Genomic DNA, 15509 nt, shown 5'->3' on the forward strand with positions numbered 1-15509 from the left:
CAGCTTTTCACTTAAGAGAGCAACTTTCTGCGTAAGGAAGTACAAGCTAGTTGACTTTCCTGAAAATCTGCAAGCCAAACAACACAACCCATTTTTGTTTTGGTTTGCATATTGCGGCAGTTTTATTCTTAAATTGATTAGTTTTCCAACTAAAGGGTATATGATAATCGAGCATAATCCTTCTGCTTAATTCTCAATTGGTTCAAAGCGCTCAAGCGCAGAATTCAAAATGACTTGTCGTTCCAACAACAATTGTTGCATTTCCGGCTCGTGCTTCATGATGTTTCGAATTTCTCTCAGCATTTCCGACGCGTTTCTCAGCTTTTCCTCGCACTCCACTGGGTCTTTCGAGCGCAGAGCTTGCGTCACTAAAGCCTCCTCCATGTCTATGAGCAGATTGCCCCGAAATATGCTCCAACCGCCATCGAAAATGTCGGCGAGTTTAAGGAGTTCCTCACATAGTTGCACTTTTCTGTTTAGCGATTCTTCAGAAAGTTCTAAAGCAAGGGGTTCTTATAAAAAGATATATTCAAAATTAATTATTTTTATTACCCTCCATTGCGAATCCTGGAGCACTTCCGTATAGCTGAGTGAGAGCGTATTTGGCCTGCAAAATGTGGGTATTGGTCTCATGGAGATCAGCACGATGGCGATAAATGAATTCCTCAAGAGCAACGGGAGTCGTTTTGTCCAATGACTCCAATTCCTGCTGAAGCTCCGCATCTGAGGTGACCACTTCCTTCGCCGATCTTTTAAAATTGCACAGCTGACACTTCCAGGGCGCAGAGTTCAGCAGGGGATTCAGTGATATTATCTAAAAGAGGGGAGGCAGTTGTTATAGAATGAGCAAATATAGTCTAGTAAGCATATAACAGCATAATCATATAAGCGTTTCCGTCCATATATTCTTGATCTGAATCGATAGCCGAGCCGATATTACCATGTCGACCACGTCACGCTCGCGCCTTGGGCGTTACTAGAAACTGTATGCCTAATATACTTTCTAGCTTTTATAGTTTGGGAGATCTCGACGTTCATAGGGAAAAACGGGCGGGCAGACAGACGGACGGACATTAATGGTTCTTGTTGACCACAGTCGGAAATTTCCTTTCTTAATGCTGTTCAAATGCTTGCTTAGATCTGATCTTACTTTTCCTGCCTTGCATTTGAGACACGTTTGTGCTCCTGCAAAGCTGCCCAGCTCCTCGGGGTCCTGGCACCTGGCGCATGAGCAGTCGAAGCACTTGGCCTGCCTGAGGTGAACTCTTCTTTGAATGGTGCTCCTCAGGGGCTGGGTGTAGGAAATGCTCAAAATCTCGCCCTTTGCTATCTTCCTCTTGGCCAGGAAGACAATGTTCATGTCGTCATCGAAACGATGCCTCATATTCGGAACGCAGTCGTGTGAGATCATCGCTGCTCCAGGATAGAGAGCTCGGATTTTTCTCCTTTCCCTGGGTTGTCTGACCTCAAAGGTGTTTGTGTCCAATATGGCAGCTATGCGCAGGATATCCATCTCCGGCCAATCCTTCATGCCCAATACAGTCTTTATAAAGGTGATGAGATTGGCACGTAGCACTTGGTACAGCGGAGTCTCCAGGCGCTCCTTCAGGTGATCCTCCAGGTTGTAAAGCTTAAGGAAGGCATCGGGATCCATTGCTTTGAGTTGCATGCAGCGGAGCAGCATGATCACACAGTAGGCCGACTCCTTTCGCTCCTCCTCTCCAGCCACATAGTTTATTTTGGACTGAAAGTTGCTACCCGACATTAGCTGGCACTCAGCCTTGTGATGAACAGAGTCCTCGCACTCCTTCCCACACAGTGGCCAACTGCAGGAGCTGCATTTGTGGTAGTTACCGCGGGGTTTCTCGGGAGCCAGAAGATTTCTGTGGCAGCCCAAGCAAAGTGGAGCAGACGCTACTTTTGGCCCCAAAACCAGCGGAGCTTCCTTCAAGATTTGCTCTCCGATTTTAATATCCCTGGTTGCCCTAAGATGCCTGCCCAAAACTTCATTGGTGGCTATTTCGAAGCACTGGCATTCCGATCTGTGACCTTTCTTCCAATGCTCCTTCTGGTGCTCCCGACTGCAATAGACCACGTTCCGGCAGGCGGCGCACAACTGGGATGCCTTGGCCTGGCACAGGGCGCAGGATGTCAGCGAAGTGGAAGCCATCGCAAGCAACCTCCTCCAGCAGTCAGAAGATCTTCGATTGATCTCCTGTATATCTCCCACTAATCTGTGTTTGCGTAATGCCCCGCGGTTGAAATTTCACTGAGCAGGCAACCAAACAGTTTTCAGTGCTCCGTCTTCGGATTCTACTCGCGATCTGACGGCGAGAACATTTTCCTTTGTGTCTCCGTCTGCTGCCAAAAAATAGACGCTCGAGCGGATTTGGATCTCTCTCTGTCACATGGCGCACGACTATTTAAAATTAGACCTCTGTGTCGTGTTGTCTGAAAACCAAGACAATGTCCAATTTGTTGGCAGCCGGTAATATTTATTCATGCCTAATGTTTATAGAGTTCCACAGCGAGAGAGCATTTGCATTAGGCCAACGGCCAGCTTTTTATTGGCCAACTAATCCACCGGCAGCATTTTCAATTGACTTTGAATTGAAGAGGAAAATTGAATCTAGAGACTATACTTTCGAAATCTTAATTGAAATACTAAATATTTTTGGACGTCGAGTTTGACAATCCAATATTATGCAGAAATTAGTTTTCCCTCCCATTTACCACCCATACTTTCTTTCACTTTATGATTAAAAAACGTTGAATAAGTTTCATTTTAGCAATTCAATAATTTATTTAGTATTTCTCATAAATTGTCTATATATATTTATATATACCTTTATTCATATGCAATTAATTAATATATTGTTTAATTGGAAATCAGTCTTTTTTATGTAAATAAGAGTTAAATGCATTTTGTTTTTGTGCTTCTTTTGTTTGATTGATTGATTGGATTGGTAACTCGATTGGTTGACAGATGATGAAATTAAAAACAAGTTTTAAAATAATAATTGAACTACGATTTGCGTTGGTGGTCGTTGTGGTTTAGTACTTAGTTGCATTGTTGCTTGTCTTGTTTGGGGTTAGTGTTAGAAACTAAGAATAGTATTTAAATTAATTGGCTTAGATAACATAAATATACATGATCCATATCGGTAGGTAACTTAAACTGGCGGCCATAGTTCCACTACAATCATCTGTTGCTCTCTGTCTAAACACGTAAAAAGCGGCGCATAAAACTTTATATCATAGACAACAATTTGATTTAATAATTTGCACTAAACAATAGTTTTTCTCCCATTAGTTTACACGTACACGCTCAGCAACACAAAATGCTCTTGGCAACATGTTGTTTCTGATAGTGATATGTGTTTCTGCAACATGTAGCATAGCGAAGCGGCGATTCGATTGTTGCTAAGGCAAAAGGCGCATGATTTTTGTTTTCTTTCGATTTCTGCGTAAGCTATAGAGGCTATATGTATTTATGTATATGTTGGGATCAGTGGATCTCACAGTGGGCTAAATCTTCAATGAGTTCGAATTTGGTTCTAAAGATTTTCCTCGGGAGAAATTGGAGATGCGAGTTTGAAATTGGTTAACCTCTTTACCTATTCAGGAACCTAGCTTAAATTCACTTTGTTAGGTTTAGTATTTATCCTAATTTACATATTGGTTTTACAAAAGTTAGGAGCAAATCAAAAACTAATAATTAGTTATTTTATTTAGTATCTAGTATTTCTATCAATTGATTTTTGTCAGCAATCGTTCTCAATTTGTCTTTGGTTAACCCCTCCAAACTCACCTAACCAACCCCACTGTTTTTGGCCCTAATATCGTTCTTCGAATATCTTCTCGTTTTAGTTAATGAAGGCTTATTTTAAATTACAATTCGCGCTACATTAATCAATAGACTGAAACATAAGCAACATTCAAATAGTTTATAGTGTGATTCCCCGATTAGCCTAGACATCCTGCTGCTCCTTGAAGTGGTGGTAGTGGTGGTGGATGTGCTCGTGCACATAGCGGTGGATCATGGAGCTGGAGGCGCTGGTGTCCAGTTCCACCTCCACCTGCTGGCCAGACTCCTCGGCCTCCAGCGACTGCTTGCCTCCTTCTGTGACTGCCTCGGCCACAGCCTCGCCCACATCGTCGTTGAGATCGATGAGGGTGTCCGTGCTGACCACTTTGCTGGGCGTACTGGTCAGCTGCGGACTGGGGGGCAGATCCTCCTCCTCGCTGGCCAGCAGATGGGCGCACTCGACGGCATCGCCGTAGATCTTGGAGCCAGCCGAACTGGAGTTCGATGTCGGTGGTCGCTGCTCCGACCGACTCGCATCCTTGGGCTGATCCTGCAGCATTTGGTGTTGCTGCTGCTTGTGCCGCTGTCGCCTCTGCTCCCGATCCTTCTGCTGCAGCTGTTCACTCAGCTTGGCATAGATGAGGTTGCCATAGTTCTTGTAGTCCTTGCTGCTCCGCTGCTGCTGCTGCTGCTGCTGCGACTGCTCCAAGCGCTGGTATCCTTGCAGCAGGTTCTTCTGGCTCTTCTTGGGTATCGGCTGAACGGTCGCCACATTACTGGGCGTGGCCGGGGGCGAGTGGGCTGCCCCGCCTCCACAGATAGTGGCGTGCAGGAAGGAGTCGTAGCCACACAGATTCAGCTTGTTGTGGGCCGTGTTGTGCGTCTGCTGGGCGGCCAGAACGGCCGGATTAATGGCCAACTGCTGATGGTAGATAGGTATGTGCGGTTGGGGATGCTCGTGGTGGTTGTGGTGGCTGGGATGAGTGGGATGAGTGGGGTGGTGCTGCTGACCGTTGACCTCGATGGCCGGCGGAGCCGCTGGAATGCTGGGGGTGGTGGCCTCCGCCGTGGGTGGACTGCAGCTGAGCGGCGACTGCTGGGCGACCGGACTGTGGTTGGTAATTAACGTGGGTATTTTCGAGCCCGTATTGCAGCGTTGGCGTTGCTGTTGTTGTGGTTGTTGTTGTGCTGCCGGTTGCCGTATGGGACTCACATTGGCTTGGGGTTTTCTGGAAAATTGAAAGAGAGAGGCCTCCAATTAGTCGTCATTAAAGGATTTTTTTGCAATTTGCTTGTTTGGGAACAGTAAGGAAGCTTGAGGTCGCCAAAAAGTAGAAAATCATAAGGAAAGCAAATGAATTTTAAATTTGAAAGAGGAAAATAATCAGGACACACAAAATCTGCCACTCTATATTTCTTTTGTATACAACAACGTTTGACTGAGATTTCATTTCCATGCAGCTCAATCTATGACAAATGAAGCGTATACTAATTAAAGCCAACTAACTTGCAACTACTAAAATATTTTAACATGATACTGCAGCATTTTGTTGTAAACGTTTGTGTTCAGATATTTAAATATTCTAAAGATACAATTTACTTAAACAGATCATAAGTATTAAGTTTGTAATCCATTAGCTTTAAAAGTACATTCACTTCACTTCAGTTTAAAGTTTGTCATCCAATATAACTTCAAAATGTCATTTATCGACGCATTTTCAAACAGGATGATTTGCCATGTGGAATTGCTTTTGGAAAATGTCAAACCTCTGCCATTAGCACTGTTGACTTTCTATCCTCATCAATGTGGACTGGGGGTGGATTCATCTCGGATTGGCTTACCCATTCAGCTGAAAACACAGGCGGTTCTTCTCCATGCTCTCCCTGATGATGCTAATTAAATCGTTGCGATTCAGCGCCGATTTCCAGCACTCGGTCGATTTGCGCTGCTGCTGCTGCTGATTCTGCTGCTGATGCTGCTGCGGGGTGAGGGACTGGGGTCGCGGCTGGCGCAGCTGCACCCCGTCGAGCATCATGTCGCCACCACCACCCACCCCCAGCGGTGGTGACCCCGACGCGCTCTTGTGGTTCAGCGACTGGGGCTGGGGGTGACCCACCGGCGGCTGCTGCAGCTGCAGATGGCGATTCTGGCAGGCGGAATCGTTGCCCACTGACAGGCTGCGTTGTCGCGTTTCGAGGCAGTGGTCCTGGTACTGTGGTTGGTGTTTGATTGATGGCGATGAGTTAACCAAAAATAAAAGGAAATTAAATTTAATTAAATGATAATAATGCAAAAAATAATGTATGTTCAACGCATTTGGTAAGCAACAAAGGTGTAACAAAAACAAAAGACGACATTTCAAAGGGAGGGGATTCAGTTTTGCATCTGCTGCCAGACAAGCTGGGATTACACAAGATATCTATCATTTTACTAATTATTATCCCAAAAAGTACTGGTATCTCTTTAGAAAATGGATAATAAAATTCTATTAGTACCATGAAAAGTATACAATTTGCTACATAAATGGTAACAGGAAATGTATCTTGTTGGTTTAAACTGTACTTAAATTCATGTCTTTATTTAAAAACCAATTTAATTCTGAGTAATCATGGATGCAGAGTACATATTAACATTTTTTAGTCAAAATATTCATGCATAACTTCGCTTGTGTTAGACTGGCAGCAGTTTTAGTTAAGATGAGCAATTGATTTGTTTTTGCCACGATTTCGTTTGTTACCTTGTGCCTACCTTTTGTTTGCGCGCCCTTCGCAACATCTTGACCCGCTGGGTGGCCTGCTTCATGTAGATGTCCTGCTGGCGCATCTGGTGATTCTGGTGGCTCTGGTGGTGCTGTCGGTGCGAGGGGCAGTCCACCTGGTCCACCTCCGGCTTGCAGCACTTGAGATTCAGCATATTCTCGTAGGTATTGTGGCCATTGTCGGGCGTATTCTGTTCCGTGCAGCACTGCTCCGCCCGGGAATTGTTCTTCTGGTGATACCTGGCGGACTGCGCCTGGTGGTGATGGCTCTTCCCAGTCGCCTTTGTTCCACTTCCGCTGGGCTGGTCGGCGGCGGGGGCGTGGGCGGCGTCCTTCTCCTTTTCGCTGTTGCTGTCATCGTCCTCGTCATCGGACTTAATCAGTTTGCGTGGTCGATAGCGATGCTGGCGGCGGTTGCCGGCGGATGTCGTTAGCGCCGTCGCTCCGCCGGATCCCACTCCTCCGCCGGCCAGGGGTTTCGACATGGCCGCCAGACCCGTGGGCAACTTCTTCAGTTTGCTGGCGTGGCTGCTGCTGAATCCGGCTGCCACCGGAACGGGCACCACCGGCTGCGATTTCGATTTGCCCTCGGGACTGACGGTGAGGCGCACGTTGATTGTCTTGCTGCCGCAGTGGGGCACCACCACCGACTTGCCAATGGACTCGTATATGGTGTACACAATGCCCACGATGTCGTCCTTTGTTATCTTGCCGTGATGCCCGTCCAGGTCGTAGAACGTGAACGAGAACTGCAGCGGCTGCGATGACTTGCCGCCCTCCACGGACACGTCGCAGGTGAATTCCTGTTTTGGAATACAAATACATTTTGCGGGATGAGTGATTGATTGTCTCGGACTGAATTTGATTTGAATCAAGAGCATGCAAATCAAGATTCTATGGTAATTGCATTTTCCCAAGGGTTTACAAGAGATTCTCTAACACCGCCTTAATTAAAGATTCCTCTTCAAATATGTTTTTCTATCGAACAGAGCACTTTCAAGCTAACTTAAGCACCCTACAAATTCTCAATTAACTTATTTGGTTAGTTATCTCCACATAGTTGAAAGTTTAAAGAAAACATGGATGCTCGTTGGCTTTTAAAGATAAACATTTTGAATATCTTTAATCTTTAATTGCCTGAACAATTCAAAGAGGCATTATAATAAATTGTAGCTATACTAGATGCTATTCAAAAAACTTATAATGTGTTATAGCTTTTAAATTACCATGCCAGCCATTTAAATCTCCTCACCAACACCTCAGCCAAATAAATACCATTCCATTAAAAATGTTCTACAAACTCAGAGTTAAATTCCTCTAGCCGCAAATGTGTTAAAACTTTTTGCCCACATATTTTTTAGCAGCTTCATAAGCCTGATGCAATGGCAAACTAACTAGAAATAAACAAAAAACGCTGCTAATAAACTTTCGGGCATAAAAATCGCACGGCAAATTTACCACACGACCCGAAAGTAGGCAACACTTTTTGCAGATGCAACATGTTGGGGATGCTGATGCCACATTGCAAAGGGGAGCCGAAAATGAAACCGAAGCCACTGGAAACAACAATGGCGAGCTGTTCAGGACCACTAAAACCAGTCGAAAATTGTGGCCATAATTTGACTAAATATTTAATTTGCCGCTGCACAAGGAGCAGCAACGTCATCCGCACGGGGGGCACAAAACAATACCCATTACCACTGATAAAGTGGCAGATCCCAGCAGCCAACAGCTCGCAGCCAGAACTTCCACTCCCCCACTTGGCTGCCCCTTCAGAGTCGCAAATAAATAAATATAATTTCCTTTGCTGCTGCTGCTGCTGCTCGGCTTGTAGATTTTTAATTGCCCCTGAGTGCTTTTCGTGTTTGTTGTTTTGCTTTTAATGGGTTTTATTGAATTTTAATGTTTTGATATTTTTTGGCGAAACGGGCACAAGTGGCAGCGGCGTCCGAAACAGAAAACGACCATCCGCAGTGGGTGGTAATGGAAAATTGCCGGCGCCCTTGTGTTAATGAAATATTTTTCCCTATTTTTTCGATTTTACTACATTTTCGTGGGTGGGTGCGCTGGAACAACGAATGAAGCTGAAGCCGAATCTGAGGCCATCGCGGTGAGCGAACAGCCATTGAAATTTTAATTAAAAGCACATTGAAATGTTGAGTTTATGGCCGATGTGCGATGTGCCCTGTGGGCCATGAATTATGGCCGGGAATCGTGGTAATAACACCCGGCGAGTTGATTAAACTTGGCCCAACACCAAACACCTGGCTGGGGGTCAGAAAAATCTCGCAAATGGAAAAGCAAACATCATTTAATTTATCATCTCGTATTTATAAGCAATGCGATTGTTTGGCTAATTGAAAAGTACAGGGCATACAAGCTGCGAGAATACCCTACTAAAGCTATCAAATAATATTAATCAACACATTTGCATTTGCAATTTCATTGAATCTGTTAGCACTACTGCACTAATGGAAAGTACTTAAAGGGAAAGTACTTAATCTCAGCCGAAATTAACTATCGAAATTGACTATCTGCTCAAGATACATTCTAAATTTCATTTTGGTCGCCTTGAAGTATGATGAACTCTGCGTAAATGCAAATTTCTACCTAATTGCGTACAACCCTTTTAAAGTGAGCGCCAATTAATGACTCCATAAATATTTGTGTTATGAAACGTTGAAAACAAGACAAATCCATTCCATAAATTCACTAATTAATGAATGGAAATGGAAATTGAAATTGAAATCAGAATGGACTATTAGGCGCAGTGTTTATGGGTGCGGAAGATGGAATCTGATTGTGTCCATGGGTTAATTCATAGAGTGCCTGCTGGCAGGGAATTTGGGTAATGGCATTGCTGACTCACCTCCAGTCGGATGCGTTCCTCCTTGTGGTGGTGCAGGTGGCGCGAGTGGGCGTGGCCGGTGTGCTGCTGCTGCTGCTGCATCGTGGCAGCCGCATCCACCACATCCTCATCCTGCGGCAGTTGCTGCTGCATATTTGAGTATTTGCCGTGCTTGCCATTGGAAGTGCTGCTGATGCGCAGATGTTTGCTGTGGCTGCCGCCGCTGCTCACATCCTGCGGATGCACCGCGTGCCCGGGATGACTCCTGCCCGAGGAGTGGTGGTTCGTCTGGTGATGAGACTGCTGCTTACTTCCCGCACCGGACGCATTGCCCGGCGGCGTGGTGATTATGTTCACCACCGGCGATCGCAGTTGGATATTATTGTCACGTTCGCTGACCAGCAGCAAGTCGGGCGGGGCGCTGCAGGAGGAGGAGGCCCGCACCTGGTGGTACATCAGCTCCTCGGAGTCTGTGGTGCATTCCTGGACTGCAACGAGAAGAGGGGTGGGATGCTTTTAATTAAAATGCAAAGTGGCATGAAATTGGCGGCATAAAAACAAGTCTGCTCCCTTTGGACATCTAATCCCCTTGGCTTTTGTCGGCTTTTCTGTGTGCACTGTGCACCAGCATATTTTCCACATTCAAATAAGTAGCTCCAATTTGTAATACACTTTAATTGCAGTTTAATAGATATTGGCTTTGATGTTAAATTTAATCTAACCAGTACTAATAGTTAGGTCAAAGCAAATCGAAATCCAAATTACAAACTTTATTTCCCATTTTAATTATGCGTTTTTAATGAATTTTAAAACCCCTTTGCACAATTTCTTTCTGTGTGCGCCTTTCGCCGGCGTCTTGCAATTTATTTGCAATTTGCACAAAGCGCATTACAACAGCACAAAAGTTTATGCCTCAACGCCAACACAAAGCGATGGCGACCAGGCGGCCAATGCCGATCTCTTTGAATCCCCTCGAGAAACTTGAAAGGCGGCAGCTCGGAGAGCATTCCTAATTAATGACGTCGTCGTCGGCGGCGGCACTCAAAGTTTTCTTTCTTTTCGGCTTTTTTTTTAGCTGGTTTCGGTTTCGGTTTTGTTTCTTTCATTTTTAATTGAAATGGCTGCAGCATTATCTGGGTGGTGGTAGCCACCCGAGCGCTAAAAGCCGAAAGCTGAAAGCTGAAAGCTGAGCCGGCAGATGAGCATTCTACGGTCTGCGGTCGCTTTTGGCCCATTCATTACACATTACTCATACGACGCGTGAACCGCACCAAAGCGAAGCGGGTCCAACTGCGCCGATTGTTAGATGTTCAGGAATGGTACGAGGACGGAATGTGTAATTTAAATAATTTGTAGTGCTCAAATTATTTGCAAAGCATTTAAAAGACTGATTTTAATTAACTTTTAATGAAGCGTTGATATTTTGATTACATTTCTATTTCATTTCGTTGTTCATTGCGGCATAAATCAATACATCATTATTTGAAAAACAATGTATGCACAAGCATATTAACCATATTAATTAAGCGGTTTATTAAGTGAATTGAATCCAATTTAGAATAATTGAATAAATAGAGTTGTGCCATTTATTAATTTCAAATATACAGATTGCATTTTAACTGACCCCTTTGCAATATTTTATTGCTCACATCTTTTCATACTATTTACCCGAGTAAATTGCATTTTCCGGGCCGCACAAGGAGATTTATTCAAGAGAAGGAACACCACGATGCAGCATAACACCCACTTGACACATAAATCCCTTTCCCATTCAAGCTCCATTCAACGCCTTTCTGCGCAGTAATTCAGTCCAGTAACTTCACTCTAAGTTCCTCTGCCGCACTATCCATTCTTGGCTCCATTGTATCTGGCTCATTTTAATTAATTAGCGCGCTTAAAAATAAACGAGGGGACGAGGAAAATTTCCACTTCTCGCCTGCTGACCCAAATTTGCGGTTTAGCCCGCTTTCTACGCGCGTTTTTCCATTTACCATTTCTCATTTTTCATTTCGCTTTTCATTTTTCATTTGCGCGAGCCGCGTCCTTGCCAAGGACCCCGCCCATTTATGCAGAGCCCAGGACATGGCTTTTAATTGCATGAACATTATGCAAGCAAAGCAGTCCCAAGTCTACATTTTGTATACTTTGTTGGTTGGTCGCCTTCCCTCAGCCTTTGTTGTTATTTCCCAGCGGGTTGGGGGATTGCGAAAAGAGTTGCCGAGGTGGCGACAATTGAAAACAATTAGCCAAAGTGCCTGGGAAATGAGCTAGTCGTTGAGTCCTGCCAAGTGCTGGAGTTGCTTACACTGGATCCACAGGAGTTGACCCAGTTGCCACTCGACAAATCTCAAATTGTATGCCGCCTGCCAGAGATTCTAGACAATTGTTAAGAAATAGAACAGGCCATATGTAAATTCCTGGCATCAAAAAGATTATTTATCCTTGATGATATGATGCTTGAAATGGATATCTCACTTTCCTTGGCGCCAAGTCTTTTTGAAATAAGTTCGTAGAAGCCATTAAATGCCACCTGCTTTCTATGCGTTCAAAATATGTCTTTGTAAATTCGTGTTTTATTACGGACAATTTATAACGTTTTCATCCAATTTATGCGCATTTTTGATTTGCACTATAAAGCCCAGTCACAAGCACACTAATTAATTATGCTAATCTCAGCTGGACAACTTTTATCTACAGCATCAGCGGCAGCAGTGACTTGATAACACAAAAATTACACAGCCCAGATGAACACATGGACTTGGATATGTTAATGAATACCATTTGAGCTGAGCCTAAAACGATCCCACGACTGAATTCCGTAGAAGAGATATCAATTGGGCTGCAACACGAAGGGAACTCTGCACGCATTACTCATACGCCACGTAGGCCGCATTCAATTTCGTTGTTTTTCTTTTGATAGATAAGCCGCAGGCCGTGACGTTCCATTTATCATAGAAAATTCATGAGGCTGGGCCGCTCATTTCGACATTTGTGACCTCACCTCTGCCGCTCAGGTAACTCCGAGCCCTTGGGCTTGGCCCCAGTCCCTCGAAAATAACCATTGCGGTTGTCTGAGGGATTGAAGTGGTCCGTGTGGCCAAAGCTAATCATTTTCGTTCCGTCTGCCCTACGCACACATTACGCAAATGCACAAATTCAATTCATTATGCCCACAGGCTTATGGCTTGCCCGAAGGCTCTATGTCTTGGAATCCACAAGATTTTAGGGCGTAGCCATCGCATCTCAAAGTCATCTCAAAGTGTCTAAAGCTTTCACTGCAAATGGAGGTGTGAGTCTTGTTTACTTTTCTCGTTGGACTGTCGTCAAAAATGTTACTGATCAACAATTTAACTGCCAAGCATTTGTAACTACAGCTTTGCACAAACAATTTACAGAAAATGGTGTAAGATTTGATAATGGATTGCCAAAGTACTGAATTATTATCGTGAAGTAATTTTTATTTTTTAACCCTTAAATTTATAAGGTAACCTAACTTGTAAAACTTGCAAATAAATACTTCTTGGAACGATGACAGTTCAAATTCCCTTTATAGGTCATCGACAAGTCACGTAAGCCCATGGCCCCCGGGCATTCGGCAATCAATTTGCGCCTATATCTGTTTGGAGTGGCTTAGGCCCAAGTTAATTTTCAAGGCGGCGTGTTTCATATCAGACGCCAAAATGCTTTCTTGATGACTCAACAACAACAACAACGAGTTGATTCCCATTGTGGCGGCCACTTGAGAGCAAAACATGTTCTTTTGGTTTATCTTGGCGCCACGATCGTCGGCAAAGGCCGCGGCATTTGCTCAAAAAAGAAAAAGTATAAGACGCTGAAAAAACTGAAAGGAACACAAAGGCGATAATTAAACGCAAAACAAAGCGGCCGAGAATGGGAAAAAAAATCGAGTCGAAGATCCCAGGCACATCAAGCTGTCGACTTCTAATTAGAAAAGGTGTACAAGCCAAGTAACGAAAAATAAACACCATTTCCTAGATAGTTCAACCAAGATAGTCCGAAAACAACATTTAAATGTACGAAATCGAAGCCCAGATGGATAGTTGGTTGAAAGTAACAGGCAAAAGTAACCGTCTTCTAAATATCTGAAAGGTTCATTGTGACTTCTTTGTGAAAAACCACTTCATAAACTTCAAGTCCAACTCAAAGAGCCGCATGGCAACACTATTTATTAGGCAGATGATGTGCCAACATGGCCGGGCCAAAAGTATTCGTTGAAGCAAAGATATAAGCCTGAGATAAATCTTCATAATTGCGTCTGTGTGGCCGAGCTGAAAAACCGAGGGGAGGGCAGTTGCGGCAGTTGCGGCAGTTGAGGGACCGAAAAACAAAAAGTTACTGCTGCGAGTAGTTGTGGCCAGATATCTCGTATCTGGCATGTAAGTGTTAATGAAGTTAAGTGTTTTTGACGCGAACGACCGGCAATAACCAAAGCAACAAACAATTAATGAGAAGTCGCATACCATCGAGTCAAGCGAGTGGCGAGAAAACAACAAATGCTCGGCCCTTTGTGATAAAGATCAAGAAATGCCAAAAAAATGCCTACATACTTATGTATATACCCAGCAACCAGAAATTAAATTGGTCATCCGGCGATGGGAAAAAAATTTAGTGAAATAGTCCAGAAAAGGACAAAAAGAAGTTAACACGAGCTTAATTGTGGCTAACTTCTTCTAAATTCTAAGAAAATACAAAAGTAAACTGAAAAGAGCAACTATCACATTATGCTTCATTTTCCTTTTAAATTTGTATTTAAATTTATAAAGGAAACTGTGACGTTCATAAGCAGGTTGTTTTGATTTTACTGTCCCAGACTTAATCATCCGTCTGATCGAAATTCGATCACTAGATCAAACCGACTCGAGTGCCTTTCAATTTGTGTTTTATACCCGACGTCTATTTTTTATAATATTTTTTTGACACTTCACAATTTACAACCACAATTTGGCATGGCACTTATCGAGCCGGGGCAATAAGACCGGCAAAAATCAAACGGGTCCTAAAAAAATTATTCCCTATCAGCCGAAGAAATCTGCCTCACTTTTTGTTACCTACTTTTATTTTGTTTTTGTTTTTGTGTTTTTTTTCGTTTTTTATTTCTACCGGCACCATTCACGGGGCTAAATCTTATCAGGGGGAATGCTTGCTAAATACCAGTAGCAATTATTTCGAGGGGAAGCAGAGAGTGGGAGCCAGGAATGGGGGGTTTTACTACGGAACCGGGTCTGGTAACGTTTAATTAAACGCCGATAATCGATGCGCCTACCCGAACAGTTACACGATGGACTCCCCGGACTTATCATCATTATCAGCGTCTGAAGTTCACGGCGAAAATATAAATATGGCTGTGACGAGGCGGCAAACCTTTCGAGTTGAAACCTTAAGTTGAATTGACTTGAGTTTACTCGAACCGAGTGAAGGGCTATTTGCGGATAGTGCAGTTTTTGTTTAGCCTGATTCAAGCGCGATCGGTCGGCGTTTTTATAACTTTGCTTTAATGTCACAAATCAAGTGAAACAAATGCCGACAACGACCACGTCAGATCGAGCGTGCCTTTTGTCCGATACCTCTGGCTATCCCTAGCTCGGCGGCCCTCTGAGCCCCACATCTCCGCCCCAAAGTCCCCCTCCAGACCCGCTTTCCCGCTCCCTTTTGGCTTTTAGCTGAGCTGGGGCTCAGCGCGTGTCGGCTGGTTGGAGGCCTTCATCTCTGCCGCTCGCAACGTGTTCGGAAAACGGGTTTGCCGGGCATTTGTATCTGTTGGATTTGGTATCTCTATAAGCCAGAGATGGGCATACCAAATTGCTTACGAACTTGGCAAATGCTTATCGCAGTATACTCTTTTGTACGGATTTAAATATGTTTGAGACTAAAGCTTTAAAACTATTCACACATATATTAAAGATCTACGAAACAGTTTGCCTTAAATAAATTAGAAGTACCGCAATTGATTTAATGACAATTTACTTGTTGTCATTAACCAATAGGAAATTACTTAGCTTATTAAAAATCTCAGTTCTTCATGCTGCCAATAAATCTAAAGAGCATGAAGCTATCGTTAAAGCTCAGCTATACT

At 43.9% G+C, this 15509-nt stretch overlaps 2 protein-coding genes across 3 annotated transcripts in view; both read right to left on the bottom strand.

Annotated features, from left to right (window-relative positions):
- Positions 1–104: 104 nt before the first annotated feature.
- On the bottom strand, positions 105–2357 carry LOC6738638 (SET domain-containing protein SmydA-8). Its single transcript, XM_002085404.4, has 3 exons — positions 1151–2357; positions 553–814; positions 105–497 (listed from the first exon to the last, which is right to left on the bottom strand). Exons 1-3 carry the CDS (start codon positions 2168–2170, stop codon positions 187–189), a joined length of 1593 nt encoding a protein of 530 aa, XP_002085440.1. The 5' UTR covers positions 2171–2357; the 3' UTR covers positions 105–186.
- Positions 2358–2941: 584 nt separating this feature from the next.
- Positions 2942–15509, bottom strand: part of LOC6738639 (protein naked cuticle) — a 40966-nt gene continuing 28398 nt past the window's right edge. The window contains exons 2-5 of one of the 2 annotated variants that reach the window (XM_002085405.4): positions 9437–9903; positions 6558–7370; positions 5651–6021; positions 2942–5037 (exon numbers count right to left, since the gene is read on the bottom strand). In XM_002085405.4, coding sequence (XP_002085441.1) covers positions 3972–5037; positions 5651–6021; positions 6558–7370; positions 9437–9903 — 2717 coding nt within the window. In that variant the 3' untranslated portion in view covers positions 2942–3971. The remainder of the gene's footprint in view (positions 5038–5650; positions 6022–6557; positions 7371–9436; positions 9904–15509) is intronic. The other variant, XM_016169267.3, reaches the window with a different exon arrangement.

The sequence above is a fragment of the Drosophila simulans genome, chromosome 3L, assembly GCF_016746395.2.
Source record: "Drosophila simulans strain w501 chromosome 3L, Prin_Dsim_3.1, whole genome shotgun sequence".
Taxonomy (NCBI): Eukaryota; Metazoa; Arthropoda; class Insecta; order Diptera; family Drosophilidae; genus Drosophila; species Drosophila simulans.